Consider the following 20,174-nt stretch of genomic DNA (forward strand, 5'->3'; position numbering starts at 1 on the left):
CCTGCGTCCCCCCACCCGCTTTGTGCGTCCCCCCTAGCCGGGCTGCAGCCGCGGAGCCGTCCCCCCTGCACTGACAGCTGGTATCTAATTACTGTGTGAGAATGGAAAGTCAGGCTGTCCCAGCTCCGGGGAGAGGGGATTAACGTCTCCTGCAGAATACACTTCCTCTGGTGGGTTGCCATGGTTACTCTCATTACCTGCCTGCCCGCGAGGAGCCCGCGCGAGTCGCTCCAGCAGGCCCTCCGAGCTCGGGCCGGCGCGCGCGCGCGAGCGCGCGCTTCTCTACCCCCTCCCCGTGGGCGGCACGCGCGCTGCGCCGAGGAGGGAGCGCGAGCGGCTCACCCCCCGCCCCCGCCCCCGCCGAGCAGCTGTCAGTGGCGCGCGCGGCCCGGCCAGCCCCAGCGCGCGCTGTCAACAGTCATTAGCGCGCGGGCCGCGCCCCTCCCCCTCCCTCCCCTTCTCTCCCATAACCCCGCCCGGGTGGGGCCCGCACCTGGGGCCCTGCTCGTTAGCCACTCGGGCCTCTGTCCTCGCCGGCCGGAGGGACCCGCCCGCGGGGCCTGTCAGGCTCAGGGCCGCCCCCTTCCGCCTAGGACCTCTTCTTCAGCGGTCCCGACTCCCTGCCCTAGACCCTGACGCCTGGGGGAAAGAGGGTCCCCAGAGTCCTGGAGAGCGTCCCTCTCAGTGGTGGTGACAGCGGTCGCCGAGGGCGGGTGTATGTGTGCATCCTGTGAGGTGGAAAGCCATTGTGCGTGTGGTGTCAACTCACACGGGAGGAAATTGAGGCCCGGGCAGGACCCCTTCCTTGCTCGAGGTCAGAGCTGGATTGTCCGCAGGCCTCTGACTTCACCTTTAGAGACCTTCCTGCCGCCACCTGCCCCAGGCCAAATCCCGCAGCTAGGCGCTGGCGGGTCCCGTTGGCAAGGGAGGCTGCGGAGTACCGCCTTCCTCCCCGTGCATCCCGGCCGCTATCATCAGGATTTGCATTTCCCCAGCTCCTCTCACTCCCGCAGCTCCCACGCTCTCCCCAACACACCCTTTTCAGACACCCCAGAGTTAACAAGGAAGGAAGGAAGGGAGAGAGAAGAAAAAAAGAAAACTATTTGGAGCCGCTTGAAGGACATGGCATCCCTCAAAGGTAGTGCTGTTGTCTGGGGGCTGACCCCAAGCACCTTTCTCTGTGGCCCAGGGTGAGCATTTCAGTCCCCATTCGATTTGAAAGAAGATGGAGGTTCAGCGAAGCAGAAAGGAGGTCTTGGAATATGTGAGGCTGTTCCAGATGGCAGGTGCGACTCTGTGGTGGCAGCAGCTCTGCACTAACAGTTGGAGATTGAGAACAAGGGTGGAGAAGAGGCAGGTGCTGCAGCGCCTTGTTTATGTGTTTATTTATTTATGGGGGAGGGTCTCATCCCTCTGCCCCATCCTGGCCTGCAGAGCTCATTGGAACTGTAGATCGTAAAATTCCAGTGTGAATCCTTAATTTGGAATTTTCATTGGTGTGGATTTTGTTGGTTGGTTGGGGTCTTTTTGTTTGTTTTTGTTTTATTTTGATTTGGTTTGGTTTTCCAGTCCCCAGTAGATAGGATTCACAACCAAGAGAAATTAAAATACTGTCATTGTTCCATTTAAGCAATACTTTCCTCAGTCATCTGATTGCCTTTCACAAATCATGACTGGTTTCTCTAGGGGACTCAGGAGAGAAAATTTCTGGATGAGGCTCTTCATTTCTGCTTTTCTTGTAATTCTATCAGTTTTGTGTGGTTTTAAAATTTCCTCTCACCCTCTTTCCTCTCCCTTGGGGCCCTTGTGCAGGGAGTGACTCCTCCCCCTTAGGCCTTCTTTCAGCCATGCTGTGGAGTTGGAATGAGACTTTTTAGGAAACTCTCCCAAAACTTTCCAAACCCCAGGCCCAGGTGAATTATTCCATCAGTGGGGTTTGGGGGACAGGAAGAAGAGCCACTTTGCAGAGTCTGGGAGGAGTGGCTGATAGTAAGCACAGTCCCTTGGCCTGAATAGCCACTTTGGGGCTGGCCTGGATGGGATGGAGCGGCATCCCAGCTGCCTGTGCAATCAACCCCCTGAAGTCCCAGGCTCCCAAACAAGTGGCTGCCAAAGGTTTGTTTCCCCTGGGGTGGGCTCTGCCTACAGGTTTTGTCCTCTAATGGCCAACCTGTTGCTTTTTATGCCTTGTCAAGAGCTAGATCTGAAATGCACCAAGAGGACATTTCCTTAGGATTTTCTCTGTGTTTTCTTCTTCTACCACAGAAGGAACCCAGTTGAGAAATGTCCCCTCTAGTTAGCCGCCTTTTCTCAACCATGGTCTTGTTGTCGCTGGAAGGCATACTCCGCTAATACAGTGATGGTGGTGCACTAAATGGCACCCCGGTGGCCTAAAATGGTGATCTCACCTTGATAAGTATGTAACTTATTACCAGCAAGTGACTTCAAAGTTCCAAGGGGGATGACAGAACTGCAATCCATTAGCAATTGGACTGCACTCACCATCAAGGGCAGAGGTCCATTTAATTGGCTTCTGCGGGGAGACAGGCAAGATTCCGTCAGACCTGAGGGATGACTCCCTATATTATCATGAGACCCCAGCGCGAGCCCGTCTAATAGCTTGGTGGGACAGGCTGATCCCCCTATTGGTCTGCAGCCTCAGACATGGCAAGCCTTTCACGATGAGCATGCAGATCATTTGAGGAAACTGAGGAAGCCAGAAAAGACCTGTCAAGGGATGACCTTAAGTATTAATTAACTTTGCCAGGGAGAATGTAAAAATCCAGTGTCAGGATGAGGAGGGCTCCTGCCCTTTCTATCTATAATCCACATTAAGTCTCTGGGCAAATGTCTTGAATTTATACTAATGTTGCCCAATAAGATTCTTTTGTTCCTACTATTAGGAAAATTGGCCTTCACTAGAGATGAAAATTTTAATATATTAGGCCTGGAAGCACAGAGCATGTCTATATTTAATGAGCCAGCACCAGTTTCTCTACTAGTTACCTCCCTGTCTTAATCAGAGACATTTTAATCTGTTCTCAAATGTCTGGCATCAGAATCATTTGGAGGGCCCATTAAAACCCCAGACTTGGGCATAGTGGCACTTGTCAGTAATCCCAGCTACTCAGGAGTCTGAGGATCCCAAGTTTGAGGCCAACCCAGACAACTTAGACTCGGTCTCAAAATTAAAAATAAAAAGGGCTTGGGTGTAGCTAAGTAGTAGAGCCCCTTTGAGTCAGTCCCCAGTACCAGGGAGGGCGTGTGGGAGGGACGGGGGGGGGGAGACAGAGCATCAGATTTGGTAGGTTTGAGGTAGAGCCTGAAAAATCGGAATTTTTAACAAATCTGATGCTTCTTGTCTGGGGCCCATACTTTGAGGACGGCTGTTCCAAGTGTTTTGAAATATCAGCAATATTTAAGTAGATATTTGATGATTTCCTCAATGGCTTGCAACTGTCTTTAGTTTAGAACCCAAATTTAAGGGAGTTGCTGGTATCTAAGAAAGTTAATAGCGCCAAGCATTTTTAACACAATTGCCATGTCTGGTTTTATTGGCTGGGGCCTGGCCGGCTGTTTGGGGGTTGGATGATTGGAATGGATGGAGTATATGTTACCATGGCAGTGTTCTTCCCCACAGAGGAAGACCCCAGAGGCTGGTCCTGTACAGGTGACTGGTCCTGTACAGGTGACTTGTTTATCATGACTTTCCCAAACATGGGGTGCTCTGGGGTTCCTTTCCATCACTCCTGTTCAGCATTTCCAGGAAGCTGAGATAGTCAGAAGACTCCAGGTCCCTTCTTGATCCAGCCCCATGAGTAAAAGGAACTTCTTTTGTCAATCCAGTGTGTGGCTTGCTTAGAGCAATGGATTAGATGAAGCTAATTTGGGTACAAGGCAGAAGTGAATTGGCAGGGACATCCCAAGGCTATGGAAGGTGCCTTCAGCTCCCTTAATTAGCAGTTTTTGCCTCGCACCCCTGTCTGCATTCCCAGGTAGGGAGGCCTGCCTCTCCTGCAGCATTCAGCAGGAAGGTCATTACCTCTGTGAGCGCAGGGCAGGGCAGAGATGGCCGTGCACGTGACTGCTGTCAGAGCCTTTGTTACCATCTTCCCAGGATTCTTGAAGGCCACACAGATGCCCTGGTGTTCTTCCCTTAGGGTGTTGCACACATAGAGTCCAGGTGGTCACAGTTCGCCAGAGGACAGTTGAAGGTGTGGCTCTGCAGACCTCGTGTGTCTTGAATTATGGTTGCTACAGGCCCTCTTCTTCCCTGTGTATGTCTCTGCCATAGAGCTAGGCAGATTATAGGATGCAAGTTTGAACATCAGGGGAAATAGCAATCAATTTTTAAAGAGGGAGCTACTGAAGAGTTTCTCTTGGATAGTTTTATGGTTGTGTTGGACCAAGTGCAAATCCGAGGCTTATAGGAGTCTGCCTGAGAATGGAGGTGGGAAGTTGGGACAGAGATGGGTTGCACTCTTTGTATGGTAGTGTATTCCACTGTTTCACCTGGGCCAATTAGTTATACTTTGAGTTTAGGAAAGCTTATTCCAAGCTTGTGAGGTAGCCTATATATTATTTAATAATTAAATAAATGCATCTCTTCTGATGATGGTTAATACCCCAGGGGGCCCATTTTGTAATCTGGCTGGGTCAGAGAAACAGGAGATGGGAGACGATTCCCAAACACAAAATGTTCAGACTTGGTGGGTCCACAGGGGAGGAGATGGGCATTCGCCAAGTCGGTATGTGCCGAATACCTGACACACATATTACTTGGTCCTTCAAACATCCAACTAGGACTTTTTAGGCCCACATTGTATGTAAGAAAACTGAATTTCAATAAATAAAGAAGAAAGATGACCCTCCTAGGTCACAGAGCTGGTTAGAGGGCTCTTCTTTCTCACCTCTCTAAAATGTTCTCTCTTCACTGGGTTGCTTTTTTCCTTCCTTCCTACCAAATTACATCCCCTTCCTTTTCCAGAAACATCTGTATTCTGCCCTGAAACAGTTTTAGGAGCAGGGAAGTCTATTTACTTTAAGTAGCTATACTCATTTTTTTTTTTTTTTTTGTCTCTGGATTCAGATTATCAAAATGTGAAAACTTCCCCTTGATACTTTTTGAAAAATTAACATTTTTAAATATGAAAGTTTAACAGACATACAGAAAAGTAAAAGTTTTAAGTGTTCTGTTTAATGACTTTTTATAAACTGAACACACTTTCACAACTGAATAACCACACCCAGATTAAGAAATAGAAACTCAGTTATATTTATTCTTTTTTTTTTTTGGTACCAGGAGATTACCACTGAGCCATGTCCCCTTTTTATTTTTCATTTTGAGACAGGTTCTCACTAAGTTGCTTTCAGCCTTGCTAAGTTGCTGAGGCAGGCCTCGAATTTGTGATCCTCCTGCCTCAGCCTACAGAGCTGCCGGAATTACACGGTGCACCACCAATATGAACCTCTGGTTGTATTCTAACTGCTGGGTGCAGTGGTGCACACCTAGAATCCCAGCAGCTCTGAAGACTGGGGCAGGAGGATCACAGGTTTCAGATCAGCCTCAGCAATTAGAGAGACCTAAGCAATTTAGTGAGACCCTGTCTCAAAATAAAAAGGGCTGGGGATGTGGCTCAGTGGTAAAGGGCCCCTGGGTTTAAATTCTCAGTACATAATATTTGTCCCTTCCGCATTCTGTCATGACAGTATTTGAAGGTGCTAGGCAGTTTCAAGTTAGCTAACCAGCAAGCTTGTCATTGATGGTTTAGGACTTCAGGAGGGTTGAGATAACACCAAGAAAGAGGTAAAAGTAACACCTTAGCTTAAAACAGAAAAGTCACAGAATTTTATCTCATCTTGTAAGTGAAGCTCAGAAAAGTTTGCCCAGTTCCAGAGCAAAAGTGACCAGCAGATGGCTTCCCTGCATACATGCACACATGTACCTACACACATGGACACATGGACACCTGCTATCTGGAAAGTCCCCACTGAAATGGGTTCTGACCAGGAAGGAAGCCATTGCAGGAAGGCCAATACAGGGCTGGTAAGGTCACCACCCAGGGTCACCAGGCAGGGGTGCTGTCTATTATCTCTAGTTTGGGTTCCCTGCCCCTGAGATGCCCAGATGCCCTTCTTCCCCTCTGTTTTCTGCTTTCAGGTGGGTAGTGGTAAAACGGTACTCTAAAGGGCACTGGGTAAGACCAAAGCCCACCTGTGGCCAGAATGTGCTGTGAGCGTCATGCACCAGCAGGGCCAGTATTCTACTTGGACTACAAAGTCTGAGGTCCTAGACCATCTCTACCATCTCCCAGCTACTGTCCTGTGGGCAGGATTTGACCCTTGACAACCTCCCAGGGTTGTGACAATGTTCAGCTTTATCATACCTGGGGGAAACTTGGCCAGCTACAAAGCACTTCTTAATAACAGTGTTTGTGGAACAGCTCCACTGTGCCAGGCTCTGTACTAAGTATGCACATGCCTCTCATTTATTCCCCACTGAATCTCCTGGGAAGGGGTCTTTGTAGCTGAAGGACCTAAGGATCAGAGAAGCAAGGTAACTACTCAGATCACACAGCCATTTAAATGATGGGGCAGAGTGTGTTTAAACTATCCTACCCAGGCTGGGTGCAGTGGTGCACGCCTATAATCCCAGCAACATGGGAGACTAAGGCAGGAGGGTTGTAAGTCCAGCCTCAGCAACTTAGTGAGGCCCTAAGCAATTTAGTGAGATCCTATCTCAAAAATAAATAAATAGGACTGGAGATATGGCTCAGTTGTAAAGCACCCCTGGGTTCAATCTTCGGTACCAAAAATAATGATAATAATAATGAAAAATGAATTACCTTGCCCTTATGCCACTTATAACCAATCACTCACTTAGCAGTTATTTATTGAGCACCTACTATGTGTCAGACACAGTTGGGGTCTGCCTCCTTCCCCCCAGTCTACTCTGCCCTGCTTTCTCTGAAGCCTCCTAAGGCCCTCCGAGACTCCTCTTAGGGAGGTGATGGCAGAGAGCTGGTGTCCCTGGGCCATGTTCATCCCATGCTCTGTGGATCAGGAGCTGCAACCTCACAGCACTGGCCTCACCCAGCACATGCCTCTTTCCTGCAGCCTCACACCTCCGCAGGCAGAGGTGGGCAGGGGTGGGCAGGCTGGCCAGCCCAGCAGCTGTTTGCTGCAGAGGACCCTGTCTTGATCCTGGCATACCTTGTGGGGCCAGCTGACAGCACTCATGCCAGCCTGATAAGAGGCTTGTGGCCCACAGCCACCGTGCTCACAGCCCTGCCACCTCCATGTGGCCCTGTGCCTGTTATTCTGTAGATCTCCACACACAAAGGGCCCGGGTGCTGTGGCTGGCGCTTAGCTATTGGGGGGAGGGTGACAGGCAGTGGTGAAAAGCTTTTCAGAAAGGCCAGGGTGGAGGCAGGAGCCACCCAGGTGATGGGAGCTGGTCCCCTGGGGCCCTAGCGCAGGACCCCAGTGAAAGGTTACAGCTAATTGGCAAGCTCCTGATGGGGCTGCATCTATTTAGCACCCCCTCCCCAGAGACTTCCAGGATGGTCTTGGCACAGCATGTGGTTCGAGAGCTCCCCGCCCTGAGTCCAGCACAATCTGTCTGGAGTCATGAACGTGGAGCCTCTCGGTTTCTCCATTTGTATTTTCGCTGTCCTGGTTCTCTGCCCATTGTTGCTGGTGGAGTTAGCAGCAGTCCCCACAGCCCCGTCTCTGGCACCCCCTCCCTGAGCCCTCTCCACAGGCTCCCTCCGGTCCCAGATCCTGCCCAGGGAGAGAGGCAGTGCCAGACGGGTTGGGGAGCATCGCCACCCTTGCCCCGACCCCTGGCCCAGCCTCAGGGCCCAGCTCTCACCCACCATCAGCCCTGACACTAACGTGGCTTGTCCACCCTGTCGCAGGGGGCAGATGGCCTGTCGGAGCCCGAGGGCATCTCTCTGAAGCGGGTCGCTGTGGTGGAAGATTTCTTTGACATCATCTACTCGATGCATGTGGAGAGCTCCGCGGAGCCAGGCAAAGCCCCCAAGCATGCTGGGCAGAAGAAAACCTACCGTGCGGTGAGATTCCTGCCTCTGCCTCCGCGGGCAGCCCCAGGCCTTGGCAGGAGGCCACGGGCTCCGCACATGTCGGGCGGGGGCGGGGCGGGCAGCTGAGGCGTGATGAAATGGCCTTTGGGGACCCAGGGGGGCACAGGGCAAGGACATGGCAGCCAGAGATGGCTCACAGGGCGAGGGGGCGGGTTCTGTGGTCTGAGCACAAAGGAGAAGCAGGTTGAGGGAGTGAGAGGGAGGGAAGAAGGGACTGGCAGGGAGGGAGCCCTCCTCTTCCTGGCTCCCACTGAGCCTGCCCCTCCAGCCCCAGCCTCCTGAGCCTGCTCTGGGGTGGGGGCTGGCTCACACTGGGCGTCTGTCCTGTCTAGGTGTTTCCTACATGGGACTTTATCCGGTCCCCACAGCCCTGCCCCGTCAGTACTGAGAGTTCCCCAGGAGAAGTTGAGGACCTGCTGCCCACTCTCTCAGAGGTCCCAGTTGGATTTGGGGTGGGGAGGCTGAGAGCAAAGGCAAGACACACAAAAGCAGACGCATCTCCCAGGCCAGCTTTGAGGAAGCAAGAACCCAGGTCCCCGGAGCATTCAGCAAAGACACTGCCAGCCCTGGCACTCAGTGCCAAGCCTGTGGGCATCATGGAGAAGGTGGTTTATTACTCGGCCTTCTAAGCAGAGCTGACAATGTAGGATGGGAAATACCACAAATAGGGGAGGGCAAGGGGACTGTGGCCAGAGCAGAACCAACTCTGTCCTGTAGGAGGGGCCTACTGTGTTGGACGCCATCTCCCTCGTGGCCCTCAACAGCTGAGCATGTCACCATGACTCAGGGCGACTACTGAACTCTCGAAACCAAGCACTTTACTCTCCTTCGAGCCTCACGGCAGTCCTGTGGTCCAGAGAACTAAGCTCCCACCCAAGGTCGCATAGCACTTGAGTGGCAGTCAGCCAGTGTCCTCACACCCGCCCCATGTTGACCTTCTTGGCTTCTAGAGACGTGCCCTGGGAGGCCGCACTTCCCCACTGAAGGCAGATGTGAGGCCCCAAATTCTTTGTATAGACAACTTGGATTACTGCAGAAGTGGCCTAAATAAGTCTGTGATTTCCCCATATGGCCTGATTTTTAGAGAATCCAGCAATCTGGTTGTCCTTGTCTTCAGAGGATGGCCTTTGCCCTGGATGGGTATTGAGGACAGACTCCTGTGCCAAGGGCCTCAGACAGGCAAGGGGCCTGGCTGAGGAGAGCGGGAGTTGGTCGTCATCTCCCCACCCTCCTGCGTCTCAGTGTGTGCTTCAGGAAGTGACTGGGGAAGGGAATCTGAGGTGTTTCCCAGAGGGCCATAGAAGAAGGGCGGGTGCCCAGGCAGGGGCTGGTTGGGCCCCTTGGCATCGATGAGATCCAGCTCGCTTTCTCAGCACCACATCCATCATTGTTTGGGCACTTAATGCATGTCGGGCTCTGCCCACAGCACTCTGTGCCCACCTGGGTGGCTCCACACACATGAAGGTTGCATGTATAAAGCACACGCTGCCGTTAGCCCCACTTAAAGATGAGGGAAACTGAGGCCCAGAGACTCACCACCAGCCTGAGGTCATTCAGCTGGCCCCAGAGCTCCAGAGCAGTGCACCCCCTGCCTCTCTACCAACCTCTACTGGCCATTTGCTGTGGACTAGGCAGATGGGCTCCTGGACCATGTGATTTCCCTGGCTGCTCAGTACCCAGCCCCAAGCCTCTCCCATGTCCAGGGTCTGTGGCCTCTGTGCTGTGGAGAGGGCAAGGCAGGGCTGGTCCTGTCAGTGCTGTGTCCCTGGCCAAGCGGACATCTAGCCCTTTGCTCTGCTCCTCCTGGCTTCTCGTCCATATGCCCGCCGCGTGCCCCACTTCCCGCTGCCCAGCCTGGAGCTGGCACATGGCTGGCATGGAGCCAGCTGGGCTGTGCACAGAGCTGGAATTTCAGCAGCAGGGCCAAGGCTGAGCTGAGCAGGCCAGGGCCTCCTGCAGCGGGTGTGAGGCCGAGGAGGCTGTCGCACCTCCCTCCTCCCTGTTTGCCTCCTCGCCCTCCCCCTCCCCATCTGTCGTCCTTCTTATGCCATCCTTTTTCTTTTGGGGGACAGGGGTGGTGCCTAGATGCTTTTGTCCCCTGTTTTCATCTGTTCCCATTTTCCTCCACCCAAGCCCAGCTCTTCAGCCATGCTCTGCAGACACAAGGACCCCCACCCTGTCCGTGTCTGTGGGAAGAGCCCCTGAGGAAACCTCATGGTAATGGCTGTGGAAAGGCACGGCTGGTACCACAGGGTTTGTGGCAGGATCTTGGCTAAGGAGTTTTTGGATCTGTCCCCACGTCTTTTGCCAAAGCTAATCCTAGGACTGCCTCATAGCAGGCCTTTTAGATTCTCTCAGGCGTGGGGCATCCACAGGGGTCCGAGAACTAGTAGTGAGATGGCAAGACTTGTTCAGGGTGCTAAGTGTGGCCAATTCTTCAGTGGTAAAAAAACTTTCTAGCACCTACCACTGTCTAGCAGTGGATCAGAGAGAGCTGGTGGCAAGCCCTAGCCTGGAGGCGTTTGAGCCTAGGGTGCAGCTGTTTATGGTGGTTGGGCCTGTAGGTGGGCGCTCCTACTGTGAGCAGAGTCCCACCTTAGCCTCTCCTACAGGGTGACTCCAGATTCCAAGGGTCCCAGGGGGTCTTACAGTGCCAAGTCTGGGGAAGGGGCCAGGTAGTTCTAAAAAGTCCCCTGAACCCTCACAGAAGACTGGTTCTTTTTCTGAGGGCTTTCCTGGTCTCTGCACCTATCTGGGTTGCTTCCTCTTGCTCCCTGAGGATTCTGGAAAGCCAGATCGGGTTCCAGAGCTCAGATCCAGATCCGGCTGCCAGGCCACTTTGGAGTTGGGGCCAGATGTGGTCAGCAGCTGCTCCAGGCCCACCATGTGCTAATCCACCCGCAGGGCAGAAGGAGGATCTTGTAAAGTGGTGCAAATCCCCCCAATTGGCCTCATCTGTCTTTGTCGGCCTCAGAGTTGGGGAGTGAAAACGGGGCCTTGCAAGTCAGCAACTCTGCAAATAGCTCCCGCTCTCCCTGCTAGCGAGTCTCAGCTTTTACCACTAAGAAAAATGGAAAAGGGAAATTCACACATGCATCTCAGCGTCCAGGCAGGGGGCCCCCGAGAGCAAGGCATCAGGCAGCCCAGGCCACGGAGGGAAGCCAGCTGGGAACGGGGTCCGGAGCTTCCTCTCCTTCCATGTGGCAGCTCTGTCTCATGCTGTGGGCTTCAGCATGGGAGTCTATTTCTAGAACAGGGTCTATAGCCCTGAAACCATCTGAAAGCCACCATCCTATTGGCAAGAGCCTCTGCAGGGATTGTCCACCTGGTTTCAACTCATCCTGCGGTCCTGTGGCCCGGTCAGCCATGCGCTCAAAAAGAAAGACAGGTCCCATTGCTGGTCCTGGGCAAGGCATGAGGGTGACCAAAAGAGCCCTGCAAGAGGTGGGGCTGGGGGTGTTTTCTACGTGGGTGTTCCCAGCAGCAGAGCTGGGCTGCTCTCTGCGCTTCACCGACTCCGCAACAAGGGAGCGAGGCTGCAGAGGTTCCACTGGGCAGGGCAGCCTCCCTCCCCTTCTCTGGCCCTCAGATAGCCCTGAGGCCTTGTCACCTCTTCTACCCCTCTGTGGGACCAGAGCCCTCCCCAGGGCACACCAACCAGCCTTGTTCCTGCTGGGACCCCTGCCAAGGCCAGGAGAGCTGTGGCCCTGGCTCCCACCCCTAGAGAGGGGATCATTCCTGTGCCCTTGGTGGGCCATGTGGCAAGAGGGATCCCTGCCCATCGTGGGCACAGCCCTTGGCAGTGCAGCCAGATCAGGGTGCCTCCTGAAGCCCTTTAGAAAGGTCTCTGCCCAGGGTGGCTGAGCCAGCAAGCTTCCACGGAGTCGAGACGGGCTGCTCCTCTGACACAAGCCCCGCCCTCCCTTTCCAGACAACGACACAAATGTCCCTCCCCACATCCTCCACTCAGCTCTTCTGAGACCTGACCTGGGGTGCCACGTCAGGGGAGTCCAGGGGTCGTTTGTTGACCAGAGTCAGCCGCAGCCTTCCTCCGCCCAGCACACGCCTTCCCCTGGCCGGGTTGCTCCTGCAGCCAGCAGCTCTCGGCAGAGCCAGCCTTTCTGCTGAGCAGGTGCAAGAGGAGGGAGCCTCCAGCCCCCAAGGCTTCCTGCAGTGCCAGGCTGGGAATGAAGACATCCATGTCCTGGCAGGAAAGGCACAGAAAAGGCATCTTGGGGCCCTGACACCCCCGGAGGATTGCCACACCTCTGATTATGGCTTTCCAGCCACTGGCTCCAGTCAGAGATGCTGGGGTTTGCCCTTGTCCCTGACCTCCAGAGAAAGGCAATCAGACAGGGAATTTGGAAGGGAGATAACTCATCAAGGAGTCTGCCTGCTCCGTGGAGCATCAAATCAGCTGAGAAATAACAATTGTGTCACCAAAATTAACTCGCATTTGCAGCTGGCAGGAGTGGCCCCTGGAACTCCGCAGGTGGCTGAACTGGGTGGGGTCCTCCAAGAGGGCTGGCTGTCCAAAGACTGGACATCCCCTTCCTTTTATGTCCTCCTCTCACTGCCCCACCCAACGTCCACCTACTGGCCATCATAAAGGTGGAGCAGGGCATTGGCGTGTCCCCATGGGAGCAGACTGTGTGCTGTCTACAGTGGAGGCAGGGAGAGCACTGTCCAGAGAGGTCCCCACGCCCTCCACCAACTTTCCCAGTTGGGCTGCGGCAAGGACCAGGAATGCTTGGGGGATGCTGCCCCTTAGTGGAGAGGAGTGGGAGGAACCAGGCTCCAGGAAGCCTGTGTGAAAACCGGCCAGCAGGCAGTCTCCGCCCAGGGAACCCAGGGTTACCGAGGTTGCCCCACAGGCAGCCAAATCAGGGCCAGCGGGTTTCCCAAAGCCTAGAGTGAGCCGGGAGGGCTGCCCGCTCTTCCCCACTGCCACCCTGCCTCTTCTCCTGTCTCTCCATCTATTTCTACCTTCCTGTGCATACACCCTTCTCCCTGTGGGGCCCTGTGATCTGGAGCACTGCCTCTAAAGAGCTGTGTGACCTTGGGTGAGTCAGTTTACCTCTCTAGGCCTTAGTCACCAGGAACAGAAGAGTCTCTGTGAGCCTGTCCATTTTAAAAAATCTGATGCTCTGGCGCCAGCCTGGTCCAGCTTTCCCTAAAAATGTTCTTGACCTGTGAGTTATCACTGGAAATTGCCAGTAGAACCTTGGGTTCTGTTTATAAGCTCAGAGTCTGTGGATTTATAAGCGGGTCTCAGTTCATCCATCTCTGAGGAGGGGAAGAGGTGCTCCTCTTCCCCTGGAGCTCTGCTCATAGGCTAACTTCTTGGTGGCAGCAATACAGTGTTCCCACAGCAACATTACTCATTAGAACACAGGTTGAAGACCAGGTGCCTTGTTTTCATAGCTAAGAGTGGAGGGCACTTGGCCCTTTCTCCACAAAGGGACACTTGTCCCTTGCCCCTACCTTTCCTGGCAAGGGCCACAGGACCTGAATCCAAAGCACAATGTTGGTGTCCCAGGGGCCAAGTCGCCCCCGTGGACCTGCGTAACATGCAAACTCCTTCCTCCCCAGATTGCAGAGACCTATGCCTTCCTCCCAAGAGAGGCCGTGACGCGCTTCCTGATGAGCTGCACGGAGTGCCAGAAGCGGATGCACTTTAATTCCAACGGCCTGGAACCCAAAGGTAGGGGAGGTACACGCTCGGGCAGGGCTGTTGGGCAGCAGGCTCTCCCACAGAGGGGCCTGCCCTTTGCTGGCACAAGAAAGTGCATATTCTGCCATTGTCCCCATTCCTGGAAGCTAGCATTCGTGCAAGGTGCTATCTGAAGAGCCTTGTCTGAACTTTTTTAAATGTTAAGTTTCACTTAAAAGCCAACAACCTATTCCCGCCCTTCAAGGGCCAGGACAGCCCCTCTCCTCCCAACTAGGTTCTAGTTGGAAATGGCACCCTGCCCTATTCGTGTGTGTGTGTGTGTGTGTGTGTGTGTGTGTGGTGCTGGAGATCAAACCCAGGGCCGTGCACATGCTAAGCAAGTGTTTCACCCCTGAACCATGTCCTAAGCCCTAGCCCATCCTCCCCCTTTTTTAAAAAAATTTTGAGACAGGATCTCACTAAGTTGCTGGGGCTGGCCTTGAACTTGCCATTCTCCTGCCCCAGCCTCCCTAGTGCTGGTTTGCAGGAGTGCACCACCATGCCCAGCACACCCCTCTTTTTTAGTTATGGATGAACACAATACCTTTACTTTATTTATTTATTTTTATGTGGTGCTGAGGATCGAACCCAGTGCCTCACACATGCCAGGCAAGTGCTCTACCCCTGAGCTACAGCCCCGGACCCTGTCCACTCTTCAAGCTCGATTATTCTGGCCCCCAGATCTCACCCTCAGCTCTTTCTCCAGGCATGCACCATTCGGGTCTGGCCTTCAGCTCTCGGGATGGGAGCACACCCTTGATATGTGCGTCTTCTTGCCCTTTGATGTATGACACCTGTCAGAAACGGTCCCCTCTAGTGTTTGCCCCATCTCTGGGCCCACCCATGTAGTCTCTGGTCTGTGGATCTGAGGGGATTTATGAGAATCTAAAATGAGCACAGTGCTTGTGACCAGCTAAGTTGATCCCTGGACCAGTGCCTGCGCTCACCTGCTTTTCTGCTCAGTGAGGCCAGCATGGAGCCCACTCCAGCAATCCCCATAGACCCTCCACCTGTGCACCCACAGGGCCAGTTTGCCTACAGTTGACTTTACTTCCATGAGATGGGCCAGCATATTTGGTTGACATGACTGTCACTTTGTCCTGGGAAATGGTGCCCAGGTGGGCTGTTTGTCAGGGTTTGAGGCCCTCCCCAGTGCCCTGCGCCAGCTTCTGGGCATCAGGCCTGAAAATATTGCTGAAGTCTGGGGTTATTTTGTCTAAGGATGGGGACAGAGCGGGGATAATGGGCAAGCATTTATCCAGATCCACAGATGGCAGCCACCAAACCTGGGGTGGGGTAAACATCAACCAGGGCCCAAGTCGATGCTCAACAAGGCGTCAGGGCATGGGCGTCAGGTGGCATTTTCCCCTCATTGTCATTGTCCCTGAGGCACATGAGCAAATTCTGACCCCAGCTGACTCACCAATCCAGAGGCTTTGCTGTCCTGGAAGCCACGAGGCCATGGCTGCCCAGTCTGGGCACATCAGACAGCTTCTGAAGAACCTCAGAGAGTAGGCCAGTGCGAGAGCAGGCTGCAGGGCCACTGTGTGGGGAAGACTGCAGCTGAGATGCCGTGGGTCCTGGCCAGTGACTTCATTTCTATGAGCCTTAGTTTCTCCTGTGAAATGGGGTCATTAGTGGAGCCCACTGGAGGGCTGATGAGATCAGAGGTGGCCCTGGGCCTGCACAGGGATACTGTAGAAGGCTGGACTCCATGATGCATGGGGCGCCTGGATGGTCCTGCTGCCCTTGTCTGGCCCTGGTTGAGCGGCTACAGCTGCTGGGCCAGTGCCTGGGCCTGCAGATGTGCTGGAGGCCCTCCTTGCCTCACTCCCCACACTGCTGGGGCCTAGACCCGAGGGCCATGTGCCCTGGTGGCAACTGCCTGGATCCTGCCCACCCTTCCCTGTCCCCTCCTTTCCTGTCCTGTTTCCATAGCAACTGTCAGAGTCAGACACAGAACTGCTAGCCCGGGGGGGGCAAGGCAAGGCCAAGAGGGGCTGTGTGTGGGCTACCCTGGGTGACTGAAGCTCCCCCGACCCCTCCTCTGCTGGCCCCTGATGGTGTATGTGGGGGGGCATCCCTCCCGCCCTCAGCTTCGCACCGAAGGCTGCAAGGCCTCCCAGGGGCTGTGGGCTTCACTCCTCCTCACCTGTGGGCATCCATGTGGCCTGGAGGGCAGTGCCCAGCCACCAGCTGCTTGTTTTCTCTCCTCATGGGCCACCACTGTGTTTCCCCACTCCTGAAAAGGAGGGAGAGAGGGAGTGCACACATGGCAAGGAGCTACCTAGAATATAAACCAGCTCTGGGCTTCTTCCTGGGGCTGGCTTCTGCAGGACAAAAGGCAAGTGCCTGCCCATCCTCAGGACACCCTCCCTTCTTGGTCCCAGGAAGTAGACCTTCCCATAGTAGGGAGAGAAGATGCGGAGGGATGGGAGACAGCATGGCCACGGGAGAGTGTGGACTTGGGGTCAAGAAGGCCTGTGGGTAGCCCAGTTCCTGCTGTGTGTCTCCTGGCAGTTAGGGAGCCTCTCTGAGCATTTCCTGCTCAGTAGCCACTATAGTTCTCTTGAGTTTTCAGTCCTGGCTTCACAACTGAGGAACCTAAAACACAAAGAAATGTCGGGTGAAACCACCCACCTAGTTCCCCCAGGAGAGCAGAGGGAAGACGGAGAACTTTTCCATCAGCCAAGGGGAAGGAATGACTCCCTCTTGGATCTGTGAGGGGGCAGGTGGATCAGAGAAGCTGATGACACAGGGCACTGGCACGCTGGGACATGGGGAGCATCAGATTGTCTCCCGCCCATGCTGTGGTTGTGTCACAGTCCCCAACACAAGGCTGTCAGCATTCTAGTGGCCCCACAGAGAGGCACACGTCAGCCTCCAGCAAGGCGGAGTCACGCCCTTTATAGGGCCATGTCCTGGACAGAGCGGAAGGGAAGAGGGGAGTATCTGGAAGTTGCTTATAGAGAGCTTCACACGCTCAAAGACCCCCCTGAAGACCCCTGTCACTCATGGCCAGAGGTGCACCATCCTGCCAGCTGGAAGGGTCTCTGCACTTCTCCTGCCCCTGCCAGAGCCTGGAGAGTCTTCTCCATGCCATGCCAGTCCTCCCTCCCAGGGCAAGCCCCTGTTCCTGACCCAGGAAGGTGGGAGGAGAGGGGTGCAGGGACAGGATGGGAACTTCTGAGGGCTGCTGGGAGATGCCTTGCTTCCTGGCTGCCTATTAAAAAGGAAGGAAACAGAGGCCTCCCTTGCTCAGCGGTTTGTCCCCAGCAGAGTGTGGGGCCTGGACATCCGTGTTCCCTCACCCAGCGCCAGAAGCATAAACAAAGAGGGCAGCAGCGGATCTGGAGGTCCTGGGATGGGAAATTCCAGGGCCTCCCACCCCTAGGAACCAGCCCCTGACTTGCCAAGGCCGTCCAGGCTGCAGGGAAGGCAGAGGAGACACAGGTGTGCCCCTAATCTAGCCCCTGCTCTGGGGGAGAGGGACCTCTGGGGGCACATTTCTTTTCTTTTCTTTTGGAGGGGGACCAGTATTGAAAGGGGCACTTGACCACTGAGCCACACCCCCCGCCCTATTTTGTATTTTGTTCAGAGACAGGGTCTCACTGAGTTGCTTAGCGTCGTGCAGTTGCTGAGGCTGGCTTTGAACTCACGATTCTCCTGCCTCAGCATCCTGAGCCACGCCTGGCGCTGGGGGTGCATTTCTGTTTGCCTTGATGTGACAACATGTTGTAAGGTTGGAGACCCCGAGTGGCAATGGACAGCAGCACTTACTCTTTCTCGGAGAATGAGCTGCTCACTCAGGTGGAGGCTCCTGAACAACCACGTGGGTTCCCAGGGTAGCTCCTGCCTCACCCCTCCAGGCCCCTCCTTCCCGTCCTCCCCCACCAACGGCCCCACCCCAGCCATTCCTTTGCCCCTGCAGAGCCTGTCCTGCCTGAGCCTCCTGCAGCCTCCATGCAGAATTCACGGGGCTCCCAACTGCCAGAAAGCCTTGTCTCCCTATCCTCATTGTGGTGGCCAAGCTCTGACTCCCACTGCCAGCTCCATGGCTCATTTCCTCATGCTGAATGTCCCCTGCTGACCAAGGTGCTGCCACCCCATAGGACTTACACTTCTAGAAGCACTGCACACCAATACAGGTGATGTCCAAGTATCTGGGTGTTGGTGCCGGAAGTTCCAGCTTCCGCAAGACCAGGCATGGCGCCTTTCTCTCTCTGAGCTCTCCCGGCCCATTTCCTAGCTCCAGACATGTTTTGGCCCTGTGGAGACACTGGAAGGGAAGACTACTCCTGCCACTGCCCATGAGTGCCACTAAGTCAAATGACATCTGATTTTATTAATATGATACTTGCTGAAAGTCCTGGTATTTCAGACAGGACATAGGTGACCATCAGGGAGAAACCACAGCTCCACAGGGGCCTTTGGCGTGGGTGGCCTTTCACAAGCACCAGGCTGTTAGCAGCTTCTCCCCAGACAGGCTCATCTTGGAGGAAATGAAACAGAAGCTGCAATTCTCTCTGACGATCCATGATCTGCAAACAGGAACCACAGGTCCCCTGGGGGACACCATCTCAGTGTCATCCCTGGAATGTCTGCCTGACATGTTGCCTCCAACCCAGTCAATTTGGGGGATCTAGGGAATGGTGAGAGGAAGAGGGGCACAAATGCATCCACACCACAGGGCTGCTGAGCACGGGGCCAGCATCTCCCTGCCCCTCAACTGGGAAGGATGCTCTTTAAAAAGGGGAATAGGAGCCAGACTCTTTGGTACACTTCTATAATCCCAGCAGCTTTGGAGGTTGAGGAAGGAGGATCACAAGTTTGAGGCCAGCCTCAGCAATTTAGCAGGACCATGTCTCAAAAAGGGCTGGGGGTATAATTCAGTGGATTATTTAAAAAAAAAAAAAAAAAAGGAGACTAAGGAGTGGGAGCATTTCAAGTCCATTTCCGAGAAACTCTACATTTACCTCTTCCCTGAAAGCACAAAAATGAAACCTTCTGTGTAACAGTGTGGCCTTTAAAAAGCAAGACAAAGTTCTGCATTTTTATAAAACTTGATAAAACCTGTCATTCTGCACAGTCACAGCCTCACAAAGGAGCCCAAGTCCTGGGTGGGGTGGGGGACGGGGACCATCTTGTTGGAGCTGTGTCTGCAGAGCTGCCACCCTGGCCAGGCAGCAGCTGCCTTCATCCTTTGGGTAATTTTGCCCAAGTTTGCAGATATTTTTTTAAAGTTTGTGGTAAAATAGTTATAAAGTGTGCCATCTTAGTGTTTAATTATACTGTTTTAAAGACATTAATTGTATCCACACTATTGAGCAACCAGCTCGCCTACATATCAAAAGTTTTCCAAAATTTTTTTTATCATCTTAAACAGAAACTCTGTTTTAAACTCAGTAACTCTCCATCCCCATCCCCACCCCCCAGGAGCTCTCGTTTTACTTTCTATGGATTTGCTCATTCTAGATAGTTCTTGCAAGTGGAATCATACAGCATTTGACCTTTTGTGTCTGGCTTCTTTCACCAGCTTAGAATTTTTATGGCTTCAGGGGCCCTTTCCGCTGGGGCGCTGGCTCTGGAGAGGCAGGTGTGGCAAATTGCCCTGAAAGAGCCTCTGCTTTCCCTGCACTGGGCCTGTCTCTGGGGCATGGTGGTGACGGAAGAGGGCAGGCTTTGGCTAGTTGGGAAGTTGTCCTCACCCTTCTCAGATCTCAGCCCATCCTCAGGACAGGGGATCTTTTGGTCAAAGACCTCGTGTGAACATAAACCTGTCCCAAAGTCCTTGCAGACAGGAGAAAGCCAAGAGCAGGTTTTCAAGACTGTTCCCCGGCAGCTTGACCAGGGATTTCAGGAGTGATCAAATATTTCTACCTTCTGACCCATGAATTCCATTTCTTGGAACCAGTTCTAAAAAAGGAAAAGATTGGAAATATGGACCACTATTTATGCACAGAGATGTTCCCTGCAGTGCTGTTTATAATAGCCCCAATGGGAAGCAACCTACATATAATCATAAGGGAATAACTTGAGTAAATTATGGTAAAATATGACACAGTTACAAAAATCTTATTTGCAAAGCAAAGCAAGAATTTTGATGGTGACAAAAATACCTATGACAAAATGTTAAGCAAAAAAAAAAAAACACCACTTTTTTAAAAGCACTATAATTCTCTGTATGCATTATGATATCAAGAATGTAAAGAAGAAAAATCAAGGGAAAAAATAAACAGAAGCATATGCCAAACTGCTTGGTGCAATTATGGTTTTAAAAAATGTTTCTTTACATTTTTCTGCACTTTGCAAATTCTCTACAAAAAGAACACGCATTACTCTGATCTCCAGGACAC

The 20,174-nt window shown here is 53.4% G+C and overlaps 1 protein-coding gene across 1 annotated transcript in view; it reads left to right on the forward strand.

The window, feature by feature from the left end:
* Positions 1-7,899: 7,899 nt before the first annotated feature.
* Positions 7,900-20,174, forward strand: part of Nol4l (nucleolar protein 4 like) — a 69,683-nt gene continuing 57,408 nt past the window's right edge. The window contains exons 1-2 of the mRNA XM_048811119.1: positions 7,900-8,075; positions 13,698-13,809. Of these exons, the coding sequence (XP_048667076.1) occupies positions 8,004-8,075; positions 13,698-13,809 (184 nt within the window). The 5' untranslated portion in view covers positions 7,900-8,003. The remainder of the gene's footprint in view (positions 8,076-13,697; positions 13,810-20,174) is intronic.

The sequence above is a fragment of the Marmota marmota genome, unplaced genomic scaffold (genome assembly GCF_001458135.2).
Source record: "Marmota marmota marmota unplaced genomic scaffold, marMar, whole genome shotgun sequence".
In the NCBI taxonomy this organism is placed as follows: Eukaryota; Metazoa; Chordata; class Mammalia; order Rodentia; family Sciuridae; genus Marmota; species Marmota marmota.